The sequence below is a fragment of the Engystomops pustulosus genome, chromosome 11, assembly GCF_040894005.1.
Source record: "Engystomops pustulosus chromosome 11, aEngPut4.maternal, whole genome shotgun sequence".
Lineage (NCBI taxonomy): Eukaryota > Metazoa > Chordata > Amphibia > Anura > Leptodactylidae > Engystomops > Engystomops pustulosus.
This window is the reverse complement of record NC_092421.1, coordinates 84914392-84933167: the sequence shown is the minus strand read 5'-3', so window position 1 is coordinate 84933167 and position 18776 is coordinate 84914392. Positions and strand designations below refer to the sequence as shown.

Sequence of the window (18776 nt, the reverse complement as noted above, 5' to 3'; positions counted from 1 at the left end):
GGCTTTGCCTACTGCCCGGTGCATGCACATTATACCTGGTGAAGTAGAGGTCACTGCGCATGTGCCCGAGGTTAAGGCCTTGTGCTGTTAAGCAAGGTCACTCTGCTTGCATTCAAGTAGGTATCGGGTAAGGTCAGGCACCAAGTAAGGTTGTTGGTCCCACCTTCATAGACATGTTAATATGCAAGAACAATCCAGACAGGCAGAATGTATCCCTCCATAGTGCAGGAATGATACACAAGTCATACATTTTGGAGCCTCATGTTACAGCCTTGAGTTGATCTTTTAGGGTATTGCAGGTTATATGTCATCTGTCATCTCTTTTATATGAAACTTTTTGTCTTCCCACACATAGAACATCAAGAAGCTCTTGAAGATCCCGTACAGTAAGTCGCACGTCAGTATGGCTGTCCACCGCATCGGAAGGACCCTGCTGCTGGATGAGCTGGACATTCAGGAGCTCTTCATGAGGTCATCTCAGGTAATGGAGGGTGGAGATTGACTTGGAGAACGCAAGACCCCATTCTCATCAGCAGATTCAGTCTCCTGTAGTCTTGCTCTTATTACCATAACCTTTAAGCTGCATTAACACTTTCGTATGGGGGACGTATAAACGGCCTATATATGTCCTCCATAGACCGCAATGGGCGCACGGCACCCTACGGTGAAAAGACAGGCCATGTTCCTTTATGTAGAACGCTGCTCACCCCCCTCCTCCTCTTTCTGGGGTCGACGTGTGCCCGTCGTGATGTGGTACCGCGGGCACACAGCCGTGGGAATGCAGCTTTAGATAGGTTGTGACTTGAGACAACCCTTTTAACAGATTATGGCTTATTGATGTATGGGATGGATTTTTGTAGACCGGAGACTGGACTTGGTTGAAGGAGTTTTATCAGAGACTGATGGATCAAAAATGGCAAAGAAAGAAGAAAAGTAAAGAACATTGGTATCAGAAAGCCATACTCTCCAAGTTCCTCTACTACAGGTAGTGAGCCTTGTCCCTTCAGCACTTGTGTCCATAATGTTTACCTCTGACATAGACTCAGAACTCTCCTTCCTTCCAGTATTAATGGGGATGATCCGGCTGAACCCGTTCCATCCACTTCTCATGAGTCACAAGAAGATCAGAATCTTAGGGAGCCGTCACCAAGTGATCACGTCGCCTGGCCTGCTCCTTTTGAGACGTTAAGTTCAGTGTCAGAAGAAAGTGGAGCGTCCGATCAGGTGAGTCTCTGAGTGAGTCTATTGTTATGTACTTTAAATACATTTAGTTCCTGGTAATTTTGCGCCGTGAATTGGCTATGACTGAAACTGCCCTTTTTAACCTCAATGCGGCTTTTAGGTATAGAAACAACTCCATTCAGATCAATAGAAGTGCCTGTGTATCATTGCTCCCAGCGATTTTCCATGTGCTGGGCTACCATCCCTGGGGTACTACGATCAAGGGTATTCGGTGCTAACCTATTGCAGCTTCCTTGTCATTGATGGTCGGCCCTGGAGGTTGTATGTAAAGTTTTGACTTACCGTATTTTTCAGACTATAAGGCGCACAAAAAATCCTTTGATTTTCTCAAAAATCAAAGGAGTGCCTTCCAGTCCAGTGCGCCTTATATATGAACCTAGTCCTTTTAGCAGGCATTTATTAATGGTGCGCCTTATAGTCCAAAAAATACGGTATTCTGGTATCAGGCCATCACTTTATAAAGGTGGCAAAATCCTTCAATATTTTAGTAGCCTTAATTTTTAATCATCCATATCTGATCAGGGAGTGTCTGACACCCAGCACCCCTGCCAATCCGCCGTTTGGAGAGACCACAGCATTTGCATAAGCTGTAAATTGTATAGTGGCTGTGCTTGGTACTGCATTTCAGTATTCACTTATTCACTGATTATGTGGAATAACATGGAAGCAGTTGCTGACGGGTCTTGTTATTTGATTCCCACCAATTAGGAATTAATGACCTGTCCTAAGCCTCAGTATATCCCGTCATGCTAAAAGCCCAAAGTAATGCATTATACACGATCTCCTATAGGTGTATTGTTATTAGGATGTGAAACTGTGTCTGCAGCATCTATATCGACGTTTCCTACAACCAAATCTCATGTGCTTGCACTCTCCACAGGGAAGTGTCACCACTGAGCCCTCACTGCTAGTGGGGCAGGTGGCCTCTGCCGCTACAGATCCCAGTCTGTTTATTGACAGGGAGAACAGTCAGGTATGAATTATGTGAAGCTTCAGAGTAACCACATAATTCCTCTGCTCAAGAAATCATCGCTACTTGAATGAAATCAATCCGACATCTGTTACCAATCACCGTAGTTGTAGTTGGACACATTTACCTTTTATTTCTTTTCTTTTGCAACATTTCCATCCATTTCTTTGCTAACACTTCCTTGCTCTAGATTTGGCTTGCGGAAGCTGATTCTTGTTGATCTTCCCCAGGGTCTTAAAAATGACTTTGTTAGGAATATCCTATGGACCTTTGAGGACATCCATATGCTGGTTGGCTCTAACATGCCCATTTTCGGAGGAGGGCGGTACCCAGCAGTCAGTTTACGTCTACGGTAAGGCTTCCAGGCCAACATATTATACTTGCTAGCTTTCTAAGGATTGTCTGGGGGTAACTCAGGACCTGGGTATGATGGGAAGCACTTGAGCGAGGACTATTACGGTGACTATGGAATTGTATTGCCAATCTTTGTCATTGGAATGATTCAGCGGAGCTGCATAGGGAGCCCTGGGATACTCGTTTTTAGATCCCGTTCCTGTTGATTCCACATGTTATTTTGAGCGTAGATGGGGAAAGGCCAAGTCCATCTTCTGGAGGCAACGCCATACTGTGACCAAGAGGGATAAAAGTAATGGACCAACTTTGCAAGTTATCTACAATCCTCCGGGTAGGGGATAACAGGGTGATTAGTGAGGATCCGAATGCTGAGAAAATCACGAAAATGGAGGTCACCTTCTCACTAATGGACGGGGAGGCTGGGCATACATGGGTCCATTCGTTACTTTGGGAGTGTCAGAGATTGCCAAGCACAGCCCTTGGTATCTCCAGCACTGCCATTACCTGGCTATTACGGTGCTAGAGATAGCTGAGCGCTTTGCTCTGCAATTTCTGACAGCCCTATACTATTAAATTGAAGCATGCTCGTCCTGCTACTTCACCCATTAGTACCCCCATTCTCTGCATGTCCGGGGTATGCATGTAAAGCCCCTTTAAACAGTTGTTGGCATTCTGATCACTTTTGAATAGTTGACATTTTTCTGCTTTGGGTTATTTCTTACATAATTATCTGATATCCATTGACTTTAAAAAAAATTTTTTACTTTTAATGTAGGGACAACAACAAGCCAATCAATGTCCTGACTGGGATTGATTATTGGCTTGACAACCTGATCTGTAACGTCCCGGAGCTCGTCATGTGTTTCCACGTCAATGGAATTGTGCAGGTGAGAGGAACACTTGTCTGATGGCGAAATATTTTATGCATAAGGTTTATTTCTGCTCTAAATAAAATGTTACCAATGAAGTAGTAATCATCTCTTAGGCTACATTCACACTGCCGTATGGGGGGCGTATATATATACGACCGACGCATATAAGTCATATATGTGTCCCCCATAGTAGGCAATGGGCACATGGCGCCATACGGGAGCGGTGAGGTGCGACACTGTACCGTGTGCCGGTTTCAGTACAAGGGCGCACAAGGAGCTTCCGTCCGGAAGCTCCCATGCTCACCGCCTCCCATCGCTCACAACGCTGAGAGATAGGGACGGATGGGAGGAGCCGTCCACATTGCGGACCGGAAGCTCCCTGTGCGCGGCTTCCGTGCCCCTGTAAACAAACAGGGGCACGGATCGAAGGGACTGCGGCGCAGGACATCAGCGGCGCCGGACGAGGTAAGTACATGTTTATTATGTTTAACTAGCCCTCCCCAGCCCGGCCATAAAAATTTTTTTAAACCCGGATAACCCCTTTAAGTCAAGAAATTTGCCAGATCTGTGGTCAAACTTTCTGTTTTTTTTTTTCTTTGCAGAAATATGAGATGATTAAAACAGAGGATATTCCAAATTTAGAGAACTCCAACTTCTCCACCAAGGTGATTAAGGACATTGCACAGAATATTTTATCCTTTCTGAAGTCAAACTGCACTAAAGAAGGCCACACATACTGGCTCTTCAAAGGTAACGCACGGACTGCCTGGGTACATGTGGATTCTCCTTCCTATGATTGTATCCACTCACTGTCACCTGTTCCCTCCTGCAGCGAGCGGCAGTGACATTGTGAAACTCTATGACCTGACTACTCTGTGTGAAGAAACCGAGGACAAGTACCAGAACCCTTTTACTATGCCGGTGGCTGTGTTACTTTACAAGTAAGTTGAAATTGATCAGAAGTACCGTATATACTCGTGTATAAGCCGAGTTTTTCAGCACAAAAAATTTGCTGAAAAACGTCCCCTCGGCTTATACACGAGTCAATATAAAGTTAAAAAAATAGTTAAAAAATAATAAACTTATATACTCACCCTCCGGTGGCCCCGATGTGCAGCGCTGCTCTCCCGATGTCCGAGCGGTTCGTCTTCAGGCTTCTGCGCCGTCTTCTTTCTTCTCCTAGTATGACGTCAGCAGCGGCGCGTCATACTATGCGCCTGCCGGCCGGGGGAAGATCCATGACGGCGCCCAGCAGAAGAAAGAAGATGGCCCGGAAGCCTGAAGACGAACCGCTCGGACATTGGGGGAGCAGCGCTGCACATCGGGGCCACCGGAGGGTGAGTATATAAGTTTATTTTTTTATAATGCTGGGCTGGGCTGTATACCGCTGGGGGCTGGGCTGTATACCGCTGGGGGCTGGGCTGTATACCGCTGGGGGCAGGCTGGGCAGGCTGTATACCGCTGGGGGCAAGCTGGGCTGGTTGTATACTATAGGGGGCTGGTTGGCTATATACTGGGGGGGTCTGTGACCAATGCATTTCCCACCCTAGGTTTATACTCGAGTCAATAGGTTTTCCCAGTTTTTGGTGGTGAAATTCGGGGTCTTGGCTTATACTCGGGTCGGCTTATACTCGAGTATATACAGTATATACTTTTGGAAGGTATCTAAATTTACAGTAATGGCCAACATGTATGAACTGTTTTTGCAGAACTTTTGCAGTACTCTGTAGTACAAAAATAGGGGACCTATCATGGTGACTTGGGACACTAAAACAACTACAGATCCTTATGGACCTGTGATAAAGTGTCCCAAATCTCCCTGTATCATAAAGTTCTTTGGGCGGAGGTAAGTCTCCCGTTTTACATACAAGATAGGTTTATCCTTAAAGGGGTTGGCCACTTTTATAATAAATCTCTTCCATTAGACATGTCTCTGCATGTATATGTACCTCCTTTGATAGCTTCAGCCTTTCCCTGTTCTCACCGTGCTGCACTCGGCATATACACAGCTTCCTCTCTCACTGCTCTAAGCCGTCCTCATGGCATCACACACTGTATCTTTCATCTGGCTGTTCGTCCTCACTGACAGAGACTGGGAGGGGGAGGGAGCAGGATGAGTCGTGACTCTCCTTCTACAACTCCTCCTATTCAGCAGAGCTCAGACATGTAAACAAAGAATCATGTAAAGTCTGCACACAGCACAAAAGTAAGTAGCAGGACTGCTGAATCACTAGAACATTCAGGTATTATTATTAAGGCAGTCAAGGCACATGTGAAACTAATGTTAAAGAATGGCCAACCCATTTACCTTTGTATGTAAGTTGGAACTGGTATATTTTGTAACTCCAGGCAAAGTTTTTTTTTTTTTTTTTAACCCTTTGACAAACGGATATTCATAGCCAGCTTCTAAGGCAAAGTCTTCTCACCTTCCTAACCTCTTATACATGTAACATTTTATTCCTGCCCGAGAGTAAAGCACATCTGTCACCCCTAATTTATTCTGGTTTATGTCTCCATGTGCCTCCTGTGCAGGAACAGGTTATAATATTTATAGAATAAGAAATTGAAGCGGGAAATTGACGCACGTTACGGAGCGTCGTGTCTCAGCGGGACATTAAAAGAGGCGCTGGAGAATAATTAACTCCTGACGAGTTAAGTAATTAAATCCCATCCCTCAATCCCACGTCCTCCTAATAATATCCATATAAGCCGACATCTTTTTGAACACTTTCGTGTTTTGTAATCCGCGTCGATTGTGAGATTTCCCCAGAGAGCGTTTGTAAACCAAGCCGTCGTCTCTGCAGGGTTGTACTCGCTACAATAACATTAAATATTTAGCGCCATGCATCAAAACGGGAACGTTTTTACCACCTTCGGGAGGTGGAGGGACTGCAGAAAGAGACAAATAAGGGTCCAGCTGAGAGCGACCTCGTGTGGCGGCTTGTGCTACTGCAGGATCACTACCATCCAGCTGACATTTTGCCTGTTATTTATGTTTGTTTTTTTTTGTTTTTTTTAGGGTAGCCTGTAACATGATGATGAAGAAAACCCAAAATAGAAAACATTACGGGACTATCCGCACTTTGTTACTGAACTGTCTGAAGTTAGTGGATAAAGGAAGACACCCACAGGTAGGTTTTACAAGGAGCTTTTCCTCTGACTTCATGGTGCATCCACAGGATATGCTATGAATGTTTGGTGGATACAGGGCCCATCTCTGGGACCCGCTCCTATGTGATGGACCCATCTCTCCTGGTGAGGTGCTGGAAGAGTCCAGACATTTTCTTCTCATCAGCTGAAGTGTGGGGGTGCAGCATGCTGTGTCAGCACCCCCACACATATCTGATATTAAGGGTTGTATATATTGTAGGGATATTTTATGTATAATTATGCTAAAAAAAATCTTGAGGATTTAGTCACACAAATCATCTACCAACCTGTACTGATTGCTCACAATGAGTACCCATCATAAGTCATTAGTTAAGCAGGAATTCGTCATTCTCCACATTTGTGACACCTCCAGGTCATTTACACTCACCGGCCACTTTATTAGGTACACCTGTCCAACTGCTCGTTAACACTTAATTTCTAATCAGCCAATCACATGGCGGCAGTGCATTTAGGCATGTAGACATGGTCAAGACAATCTCCTGCAGTTCTCCCGAGCATCAGTATGGGGAAGAAAGGGGATTTGTGGCCTTTGAACGTGGCATAGTTGTTGGTGCCAGAAGGGCTGGTCTGAGTATTTCAGAAACTGCTGATCTACTGGGATTTTCACGCACAACCATCTCTAGGGTTTACAGAGAATGGTCCGAAAAAGAAAAAACATCCAGTGAGCGGCAGTTCTGTGGGCGGAAATGCCTTGTTGATGCCAGAGGTCAGAGGAGAATGGGCAGACTGGTTCGAGCTGATAGAAAGGCAACAGTGACTCAAATCGCCACCCGTTACAACCAAGGTAGGCAGAAGAGCATCTCTGAACGCACAGTACGTCCAACTTTGAGGCAGATGGGCTACAGCAGCAGAAGACCACACCGGGTGCCACTCCTTTCAGCTAAGAACAGGAAACTGAGGCTACAATTTGCACAAGCTCATCGAAATTGAACAGTAGAAGATTGGAAAAACGTTGCCTGGTCTGATGAGTCTCGATTTCTGCTGCGACATTCGGATGGTAGGGTCAGATTTGGGGTCAACAACATGAAAGCATGGATCCATCCTGCCTTGTATCAGCAGCTCAGGCTGGTGGTGGTGGTGTCATGGATCCATCCTGCCTTGTATCAGCGGGTCAGGCTGGTGGTGGTGGTGTCATGGATCCATCCTGCCTTGTATCAGCGGCTCAGGCTGGTGGTGCTGGTGTCATGGATCCATCCTGCCTTGTATCAGCGGCTCAGGCTGGTGGTGGTGGTGTCATGGATCCATCCTGCCTTGTATCAGCGGGTCAGGCTGGTGGTGGTGGTGTCATGGATCCATCCTGCCTTGTATCAGCGGCTCAGGCTGGTGGTGGTGGTGTCATGGATCCATCCTGCCTTGTATCAGCGGGTCAGGCTGGTGCTGGTGGTGTCATGGATCCATCCTGCCTTGTATCAGCGGCTCAGGCTGGTGGTGGTGGTGTCATGGATCCATCCTGCCTTGTATCAGCGGCTCAGGCTGGTGGTGGTGTCATGGATCCATCCTGCCTTGTATCAGCGGGTCAGGCTGGTGGTGCTGGTGTCATGGATCCATCCTGCCTTGTATCAGCGGGTCAGGCTGGTGGTGGTGGTGTCATGGATCCATCCTGCCTTGTATCAGCGGCTCAGGCTGGTGGTGGTGGTGTCATGGATCCATCCTGCCTTGTATCAGCGGGTCAGGCTGGTGGTGGTGGTGTCATGGATCCATCCTGCCTTGTATCAGCGGCTCAGGCTGGTGGTGGTGGTGTCATGGATCCATCCTGCCTTGTATCAGCGGGTCAGGCTGGTGGTGGTGGTGTCATGGATCCATCCTGCCTTGTATCAGCGGCTCAGGCTGGTGGTGGTGGTGTCATGGATCCATCCTGCCTTGTATCAGCGGCTCAGGCTGGTGGTGGTGGTGTCATGGATCCATCCTGCCTTGTATCAGCGGCTCAGGCTGGTGGTGGTGGTGTCATGGATCCATCCTGCCTTGTATCAGCGGGTCAGGCTGGTGGTGGTGGTGTCATGGATCCATCCTGCCTTGTATCAGCGGCTCAGGCTGGTGGTGGTGGTGTCATGGATCCATCCTGCCTTGTATCAGCGGCTCAGGCTGGTGGTGGTGGTGTCATGGATCCATCCTGCCTTGTATCAGCGGGTCAGGCTGGTGGTGGTGGTGTCATGGATCCATCCTGCCTTGTATCAGCGGCTCAGGCTGGTGGTGGTGGTGTCATGGATCCATCCTGCCTTGTATCAGCGGGTCAGGCTGGTGCTGGTGGTGTCATGGATCCATCCTGCCTTGTATCAGCGGCTCAGGCTGGTGGTGGTGGTGTCATGGATCCATCCTGCCTTGTATCAGCGGCTCAGGCTGGTGGTGGTGTCATGGATCCATCCTGCCTTGTATCAGCGGGTCAGGCTGGTGGTGCTGGTGTCATGGATCCATCCTGCCTTGTATCAGCGGGTCAGGCTGGTGGTGGTGGTGTCATGGATCCATCCTGCCTTGTATCAGCGGCTCAGGCTGGTGGTGGTGGTGTCATGGATCCATCCTGCCTTGTATCAGCGGGTCAGGCTGGTGGTGGTGGTGTCATGGATCCATCCTGCCTTGTATCAGCGGCTCAGGCTGGTGGTGGTGGTGTCATGGATCCATCCTGCCTTGTATCAGCGGGTCAGGCTGGTGGTGGTGGTGTCATGGATCCATCCTGCCTTGTATCAGCGGCTCAGGCTGGTGGTGGTGGTGTCATGGATCCATCCTGCCTTGTATCAGCGGCTCAGGCTGGTGGTGGTGGTGTCATGGATCCATCCTGCCTTGTATCAGCGGCTCAGGCTGGTGGTGGTGTCATGGTGTCTTTGGGCCCCTTGGTACAACGCCACAGCCTACCTGAGTATTGTTGCTGACCATGTCCATCCCTTTATGAGCACAATGTACCCTGTAACATCTGATGGCTACTTTCAGCAGGATAATGCGCCATGTCATAAAGCTGGAAGCATCTCAGACTGGTTTCTTGAACATGACAATGAGGTCACTGGACACAAATGGCTCCACAGTCACCAGATCTCAATCCAATAGAGCATCTTTGGGATGTGGTGGAACGGGAGATTCGCATCATGGATGTGCAGCCGACAAATCTGCGGCAACTGTGTGATGCCATCATGTCACTATGGAGCAAAATCTCTGAGGAGCTTCCAGCACCTTGTTGTATCTATGCCACGAAGAATTGAGGCAGTTCTGAAGGCAAAAGGGGTCCAACCCGTTACTAGCATGGTGTACCTAATAAAGTGGCCGGTGAGTGTAGATGCAACGTTTAAAGATCTCTGTGTTTCCCAGAATAGAGAAGTTGCATCTCCAAGAATCATTGAGATATTGTCCTGGATAATAGGTTGGGGACAGCTTTTGGGCTTAATCGCTTTTAAGGCTGAATCCAAATTGTCTACCATGTACTAAATTCTGACTTTCTTACAGAGACAATGCAATTCCACTTACTCTTATGTAGATACTCAGTCATACAGTATAATTTGGGTTGCACAGAACTTGCACATAGGCCAGCGCCGGCTTCAGCTTTGATTCAGTAGTTCCCAAGGGTGACATCTGAGATGACATCTGTAAGGCCACACATGGCACTTAAGCATGAGAACAATGCCAAACACTGGGTGCTCGTTACTGATCACATGCGTTTCAATGGAAACAAATATTGGATCAGGCTGAGCCCCTTTCCCATGGCATTCGCACTGCGTTTGTAAAGCAAATGCAAGCGCCATGTGTGAATGTGGCCTAATAGTGGTGATTAAAGGTTTATTCTTATATTTAGTATTTAGAAAAACATCCCCAGGATTCAGGGTCACTCTCCATTCCAGTCTACAGAAGTGGTGAAAATAGCCCTACGTACAGACTATATGCCTTGTGATGTTCCCAGAGACCTTGATGGAAAGTTGCTTTACATGGATGCAAACTTTCCGTTTAGCCCGGCTGTGGGAAGTGGCTCATCGTTTCCCTGTTTTCTAGTTAAATGGGACCCGCATCTACTAAAGATAACCCCTTTAAAAAGGTTTTCTGATCTTAGAGTATCGGCTGTTGCGGGCTTTTTAAAAAAGAACAAACAAACATGTACTCTCCTCCTCCTCCGTCGCTGCTGATGTCCCACGCCGCAGTCCGTGCTCCTGTTAGTTTACAGGGGCGCGTAAGCCGCCCTCTGGGAGCTTCCGCCCGACCACTCTCATCTGTCCCCATCTCTCGGCATTGTAGGCGCTGGGATATGCTGACGGATGGAAGTGGACGGAAGTTGCCCGAGGAGGAGGTAAGGGCACATTTATTTTTATTTTTCCTTAAAAGCCCGTCCCAGTCCGTCCCTAAGTTATTGCTAGTCATGGACAACCCCTTTAACAGCACAGATTAGATTTTTCTCAGATGCTTTTGATGGGTTCAGCCAAACCATCTTGTACGGCGGCCTTCCTACTCGCCTTCCACATCAGGATCTGTGAAGCATTGACTACTCCATACTTACACTATAGACATTGTAACGTCTTATCCTGCTTGTCAGATCATTGCTTCGGCCAACTACATGCTGTCAGAGCTCTTCCAACTAGAGCCCAAGAAAGAAGAAAATGGAGAAGGATCTCTTAACGGGAACTCTGATGAGAGCTACAGTGAGGAAGATGAGGAAGAAGAGGAGCTGCCCGATAGTGATGAGAATGGCTCCTATACCGGAGCTCCTCACCCCCTAGAAGATTGTAAAGCCGTGGCCATCATTAAATCTGTCCGGGAGCTGTCTGTTCCTGAGAAGTACAAGTCCACTCATCAGATCAGGGTAAGGAGACCTACACCTGCATTACCCCCTCTGCATGTGCCTTCATGGTGACACCGGGGGCAGGTGATCATATTCCAATATCCAATCCTCATTCCCTGCTGCTGTACATTGTATGATTTTAGTTACCCTTCACTTGCAGCCTAGTTGCACATTTCCGGTTTGCAGTGACACAGAGGAGCGCTGTCGCTTGGTCCTAAGTTATGTCCTAGAAGTAAGTCCTCGTTCACGTTCTTTCCTGAAGATTCATAGTTGGCGTGTTATGACGAGGTTTCACATAAAGCTTTGTGTTTTTGTTTTTAGGGGTTAAAATGCATTGACAGCAGTATTAAGAAGGAAGGAGAGCTGCCTGCTGCTGACCCCAACACGCCAATACCCTTAAAATATGAAGATGAGTCCGCCAATGTAGTGTCTGAGTGCCTGGAGAAGCAGATGGAACTGTTCCTGCAGAAAAGTCAGTTTTCTTTTCATATTGGACAATGTGAATTTATGTCTATATTTTTGGGTAGTTCACCAGACCACCACTATTTCTTCGGGCTGATGATTGGTGGAGATTCCAGATGCCGGACCTCCGCTGAACTCCTAGTGATTGATTATTTTCATGGTTTTCTTTTTACGTTAGTCCCCAGGTGGTGTAAACATAATAAAGTTATACTTACCTGGGTATTTACCTCATGTCCTGCGCAGCATATCCTATCACGGCTTGTTTTGGTATACAGGGTGTCAGCAGTTGCATAGCATTGCCGGCACACACCTGCTATAGCCAAATACAAAATAAACATATTGAACCTGGGCAACCCCTTTAAAGGCACTAAATGAACATAATAGTATAGAGTTATTAAAGTTATGCAAATCAGCCTGGGGCTACGTCACCCAAGCGCCTCAAGGAGTCTCGTATTTTAATGTTTGCACCCCTTGTAGCGTTGGCGTTCTTGCCCGGTTCCACAAGCTCCCCCAACCCTTAGCGCGTATCTATCTGACAGGCGGGACCACTAGCGGGGGGTTTGCATTCATTGCATTCATTTAAAATACGAGGATCATGGGATATAGAGTTATAATAAAAGAAGTCCTGAGGAATGATGTTACTTAGGAAGTTCTTACTGGGACACTGAACTGATTGGTAGGTGTCCTTTCAATGGTCATATATTCTGGAACACAGTTCTGGTGTCCTATTAAAGAAGAGAATCTCCCCTTTGCTATAATATCAGGATTGTGTTTGTTTCTGAAACAGAACCAGAGATATCCATTTACAGTCAAGAATTGAGATGTGCATTTAAAAGTCACATTTAACAGAGACTTTAACAGAGATTCTCCTCTTTAATAGGACACCAGAACTGTGTTTCTAGGTGTCACGGTTCAGGAGATGGTCCCACTTTAAACGGTCCTCTCTCTTGACGGGGCATGTGCAAAAAGTTTGTATATGACAGACAGTTATGTAGAGGTTAAAGGAGAGCTTTTAAGTCCATCCACTTGGGCTCACAACACTGATTGTGGACTAGTCTCTGTGTCCTATTATTCTGATTTGGTGATCCTGAATGTTCTTGTTAGGATTTTACAATATTTTCTGTCTAATCTACTCTATTCTCTCCTGTCTAGTGGAAAGTTCTGACAACCAGTGCTCCAGTAGATCCGGGATCATCCCTGGTTCCTGGCAGTTCAAGATGAAGCTACAGCTGATTATTAAAGCCTCAAAGGCGTATTATGTGCTATCAGACGCCGCCATGAGCCTGCAGAAGTACGGCCGAGCCTTGCGATACATCAAGCTGGCCCTACAGTGTTATGGTAAGTTACAGAACTGGTGATGTGATCATTGTGACCTGTACAGGGACGTCACCACTTCTGGTCCCTCGGCACCAGGTAGCACTGAGGGTTTTTAATATTGGGAATCATTTCAAAGTGTTGCTGTAAATGCACTGCCCCACATTATAAAGTTAACAAGTAAAAATAACATTGTGTGTGACGTTTCATCCGCTTTTCCTGCTCTGGATTATTTTTTCAGTGCACTAGAGGCGCATCACCGGATGCACTTGTTTTGTTCCTTCTGTGCTTTTCAGCAGCACCAGGCATCACACAATGATTGGAGGGGTAGAAGGAAAATATTGGGTGCACTGAGAAGCTAATCTGCAAAAAGACGATAATTGGATTTTCTCTATAATGATAGGTGGAAATCTATATCTACGTTATAGCTTATAAAAGGTCTTATGTCCTTGTATCCTACTGCTTTTACTTGTGAGGTGACTTGGGAGCTCGTAAAATCTTTAAAGGGATGTGGTATCAGATTGTCAGGGTCCAGCACTTGGATCTTGTACCTTCCAGGTGCCAGAACCTATATACTGAATAAAGCAGAAATCTCCATCCACTGTATAGAGAGTAATACATCCCCTCCCTTTAAAGTGTATTATACTTTACATTTTTTTATATTTTCACACTTAAAGGGGAGGTCTGGGCCTTAAAATAAAGGTCTTATGTTTAGGGTAAGTTATTGTTTGGATAACAAATCTGACACAATGTATAATGAATGGGAGATGATCTGCACTGGGCCAATGCAGATTGTATGAAACCTTCTGGTTCTGGCTGTAGACTCTCGGCTGATTGGTTTGGGGCCGGGTATAAGACCCCCAATCCCAGAAATCCTTTGTAGTGACAGTGAATAGAGAAGCTGTGAAAAATCCATAGTTTGTTCTCAGAGCAGTTTCTATGAATGTATGAATAGATGTCATCTCCGGCATTGTGTAAGACTCTTATTCGGAAGCATCGGAGAATCTCCGCATGGAGGCTCCTAAGCCGTACAGACAATGATAGGAGCTGCATATGGGAAGTGTCTGCCTGTGGGTGGATGACCTCTCCCTGCTGGATCAGTCGGGTATAGATGAGTTTTGCCGTTCAGGGACAGGGCTGATGAATACCGCACTGCGTATATGTGTACAGCCGCTCTGCTACTATCCCTCTCTCCCCATGTCTAGATGCCTACAGCTGCCTCTGTACCAACCAGATTCCTGAGGTGATGCTGCTGATGTGCCAGTACCTTACGCTCTGCGGGGACATCCAGCTTATGCTGGCCCAGAACGCCGCCAATCGGGCCGCATACTTCGAGGAATATAATTACCAGACAAGAGATGATCAGGAGATATTACACAGTCTGCACAGAGAATCCAGCTGTGAAGGTGAGTCCTGCTGATTCCTTGTTTTACCAATACAATCCCCCCGGCCATACAATCCCCCCGGCCATACAATCCCCTCAGCCATACAATGCTCCTGGTATAGTCTCAGAAATGGAAATTTAAGGGGTTGTGCCATCAAAGACAAGAGATGGCAAAAAATGTTTGATCACTGGGGGTCCAACCACGATGTTCTATTTACTCCAGAGCTTAAAGGGTTATGCAAGTTATCTCCTGTCCACGGGATAGAGGATAACAAGCTGCTTGGTGGAGACCATTTGATGGGACCTCCAGCTATCCAATGTTCTTGCTATTGGGTGCAGCAGTAGGTTGAACATGCGTTCTATCGCTCCATCCAATATTATGGGAGTGTCGGAATTTGCCGCGTACAGCGCTTCACTATCTCCGGCACTATCTCCCATATAACTGAATGGAGCGGCATGGCTCATGCTCGACCTACCACTACACCCATAGGTGAGAAAGGACTCCTGTTCTCCAGATTGCTAGGGGTCCTGTCCTTGGGATCCATGGGGGTCTTACCCATTGGACCCTTACCAATCACTTTGTTATTCTTTACCCTGTGGATTGGTGATTGTTCACCTATTTTCCTGTATCTTGGGGGTTCCCCAGCAGTGATTTAATTATAAGGAGGATGTTTAACAAATGGAATATTTTGTCTGGGGGCAAAATTAAAGTCTCATCTTAGTCTAAAATATTTTTTCGCGTTACAATGTGTCATTCCAAAAGGTGATTGAAGGGTCCAAGGACATTGTGCTTAAATCCAATAGGTTTCCTTTATATACATGAAAAGCAGAGATGCAGTTTAAAGCTCATGTTCTTTGTTCTTCTCAGGGTTTTCATTTGTAACAGACCTGATCACTGACTTGGAGTGTCAGCTCTCCATCAGCTGCAAGTGCTATGAAGCTGCCAATGACATCCTGGTTGTTACAAACCTCAAGACCCAAAACCCGGAGCAGCAGAACCAGGTGCTAAAAAGACTGGGCAACATCCGCAATGAAATCGGAGTGTTTTATATGAACCAGGCGGCTGCCCTCCAGACTGAGAGATCAAGTAAGTGCTCCTGGATCAAGTATTTTACTTAGTAAGGAAGCTACTTAAAGGGCTTGTCCAGAAGTTAAAAAATTGGCTGCTTTCTGCAAAACACAGGAGAGGATCTCTTTTTGGCAGAAAGCAGCAAGATTTTTCAACTTCTGGACAGCCCCTTTAAAAAGAGTTACAATTGTCCATTGGTTGTTTCTGATATTGTGGCTCAGTCACGTTAAAGGGAACCTGTCAGCAGTAATTGACCAATTGAACCACTTATTTTGTCAAGAAGCTGAACACCTTCCTTTTTTTTTCTTTCCAATGTGGTGGCATTATCCAGAAAATCTACTTTGAAGTGAGATGTAAATAGATTGTATAAAGCCAAGGAGGAGGAGAGTTTAACGCCGAAGTCAAGCTCTCTCTTCTGCATAAAAGCCCCTTCACAGTAATTGCTGGTCCTACATCCAGAGACATCGCTAACCAGATCTCATGATGTCAATCACAGAGGAGGAGGCGTTCAGAGCTCCACACCTTGACTTCAGTGTTAAACTCTCCTCCTCCTTGACAACCAATTTACATTTCACTTCAAAGTTGATTTTCTGGGTGATGTCAGAACACTGAACCATGAAAGATACAAAAACTAGTGTTACACTGCCTGACAATATACTAGTAGTGGTTTATTAGACCAATTACTGATGACAGGTTCCCTTTAAAGCTGCAATTACACAATATGTGCACAAATAAATGGCTGATATTGAATCAGGACAGAAATGTGCAGATCCTGCCATAACAAAAGGACAGAACAAAACATGAAGAGCGAATGGTCATCCTGTCCCTAATCCCGGGACCTCTCTGCTGGGGTTGTCGTCTTCATCTCCAGGAGTAATATTTGGGTTTGTTACCCCTTCAGGTATAATGTGGTTATGATTCTCTGTTCTGTACATGGAGGTAGAAGCGTCGGCACTTCCGGCTGTTTTCCTCTTCCTGTTATTTGCAGGGCAGTGATTTTCTGCTGCAGACAAACCTGATATTTACATCCTCTCTGCGCACTTTCTGTGCACGTTTCATGCAAATTCTGCCCTTTTTTTTTTTTTTTTTCCTTTTGAGAGGGATGAAGCGAAGACTCGGTGGTAATGTGTATGTGATAAAGGTGGGAGTTTAATCGCAATCTGCAGAACATTGCAGCCTGTATGGGGATGTTTTATAATAGGTTTATCCCACGCACAACGTCATCTGTGACCTTTCCACAAAATACTGGGAACGTGTTTGTGGTCACAAGAAGAACTTGTTGGTACCAATGACCGACATGTATCAATTATGGGTCAGAAGTCACGGGCAGAAAGGGATGAAAGCCAAATGTCCGCTGTCTGTCCTAAAAAATACAGTCCATTTTGTTGTCTAGGACAGAACTCCAGGACGCTGCATGGTCCGTGAAACAAGGCCTGACCATAACCGTGTGTATTGGCCATTAAAGGAATTTTGCCATCAAAATCCATCCTGATAAACCAGGGACATTACTTCTAGATTCAGGCACCGGGACTGTGGGATCTTCTTATATGTGTTATCCATGGCCTCCTGCCTTCTAAAATCAACTTTTAAAATTATGCAAATGAGCCACAAGGGCTACCCTAGCCCCTATGTGATCTGGCTTTATACTGTTATACTGTCAGGAAGTGCTCACTGCAGGGGGAGGGTGGAGAGTGTAATGGCCTGTGAAGCTACAGCATGGAGGGACAAAGGTAACATTCCCAAGAGCCATTCTGACTCATTAGCAAAATTTTAAACATTGCTTTTAGAAGGAAGGAGGTCATGGATAACAAATATAAGAAGATACCACAGTCGCGGTGCCTGGATCTATTACTAAGTATAAATACTGGATTATTATGCAAAACTCCATAATTGTGGACCGGAGCTACTTAATAGACGGATACAGGTGGACAGTCCGGGATGAATAGCATTGGGTGCTGATGATTGCAGCCCACTTTTCTGATATTGATTAGCCTATAAGTAGGTTATTAGTATTGATTAATAATTATTCATAATAATGATTTGGAAATATGCATTTTTTTTTTCTCCTGTGTTTAACATTTCAATAAATCTGTTGTCCATCAGCCAACAGAGGCGTCTCTAGCACCGAGCAAGACTTGTGGAAGAAAAGCTTCTCCTGTTTCGAAAGGGGAATCACAAACTTTGGCTCCATCGAGGACACGACAAACAGTGCGCTGCTGCTGTGCAACATGGGGCGGCTGATGAGGATCTGTGCCCAAGCCCACAGCGGCGGCAGTGATGAGAGGAGAGGGGAATTCTCCCCGGAGGAGGCCCTGTACTATAATAAGGTAACACAGGCTGTACATCAGAGCAGATCTCCTACCATGCAGTCAAATAGTAAGATTTGTACACGTCCTATAATGAGACCCCACTGATCCGTCTGTGCAGGAATTGGGGGATGTATGATCCCTTCGCCTCCACTGACCAGATGGATGGGGAAGTTTTAGGGGAAGGTTCATAGGACGCCTGTGCAGGTCTTACACTGTAGAGTATAACACAGGCGTCATTAAGGGGTTAAAGTTGATCCTGTACATCCTCATCCCGCTGCTAATGGGGATGTAAGGGTGTATAATCTTCCTTGTCTTTGTAGGCCATCGATTACTATCACAAAGCATTGAAATCGCTCAATAAGAGAGACACGCACCAGGCTGTCTGGGATTCGGTGTACTGGGAGCTGTCCACCACGTATTTCACTATGGCCACCCTCCTGCAGGACTATGCACCCATCTCCAGAAAAGCACAGGAACAGGTAATGATCACTGACACTGAACACTGCACCAAAGGGAATGGGGATTTCACGCCTGCCCGAGGCCCCCCAAATATCTCTCTATGGTGCCATCATTGAAAAGGGCAGTACAGTCCTCACCCAGTCTCTTCCTGAAATAACCCCTGGGCTCCTTATGGTGCTCATGGCCCAAATCTTCAGCCAGTAGACGCATAGATGTGTTCAGAAGAGCTCCCAGCACTCACAAAAGTCCTTGGAGATCCATAAATAAAAGCAAATCACAAATAGATTGACTCGTTTCGATGCTCGTGCATCTCTGTCCATGGCTAAGACCCATAAGGGTCGAAACGCATCAATCTATTTGTGTGTCCTATAGCTTCTTTTAAAGGACATCTATCACCAGGATGAAGGACTATATGCAAAT

General features: G+C 46.2%; 1 protein-coding gene across 3 annotated transcripts in view; it reads left to right on the top strand.

Moving 5' to 3' along the window:
- The window catches only part of EDRF1 (erythroid differentiation regulatory factor 1), a 31395-nt gene that overhangs the window by 2176 nt on the left and 10443 nt on the right, over window positions 1-18776 (top strand). For 2 of the 3 annotated variants that reach the window (XM_072131407.1, XM_072131408.1), the window contains exons 4-20: window positions 356-481; window positions 861-985; window positions 1065-1224; window positions 2123-2215; window positions 2443-2564; window positions 3342-3453; window positions 4041-4188; window positions 4271-4379; window positions 6458-6569; window positions 11114-11380; window positions 11520-11591; window positions 11681-11831; window positions 12974-13159; window positions 14341-14541; window positions 15388-15606; window positions 17692-17915; window positions 18218-18376. In XM_072131407.1, coding sequence (XP_071987508.1) covers window positions 356-481; window positions 861-985; window positions 1065-1224; window positions 2123-2215; window positions 2443-2564; window positions 3342-3453; window positions 4041-4188; window positions 4271-4379; window positions 6458-6569; window positions 11114-11380; window positions 11520-11591; window positions 11681-11831; window positions 12974-13159; window positions 14341-14541; window positions 15388-15606; window positions 17692-17915; window positions 18218-18376 — 2586 coding nt within the window. The remainder of the gene's footprint in view (window positions 1-355; window positions 482-860; window positions 986-1064; window positions 1225-2122; window positions 2216-2442; window positions 2565-3341; window positions 3454-4040; window positions 4189-4270; window positions 4380-6457; window positions 6570-11113; window positions 11381-11519; window positions 11592-11680; window positions 11832-12973; window positions 13160-14340; window positions 14542-15387; window positions 15607-17691; window positions 17916-18217; window positions 18377-18776) is intronic. The other variant, XM_072131409.1, reaches the window with a different exon arrangement.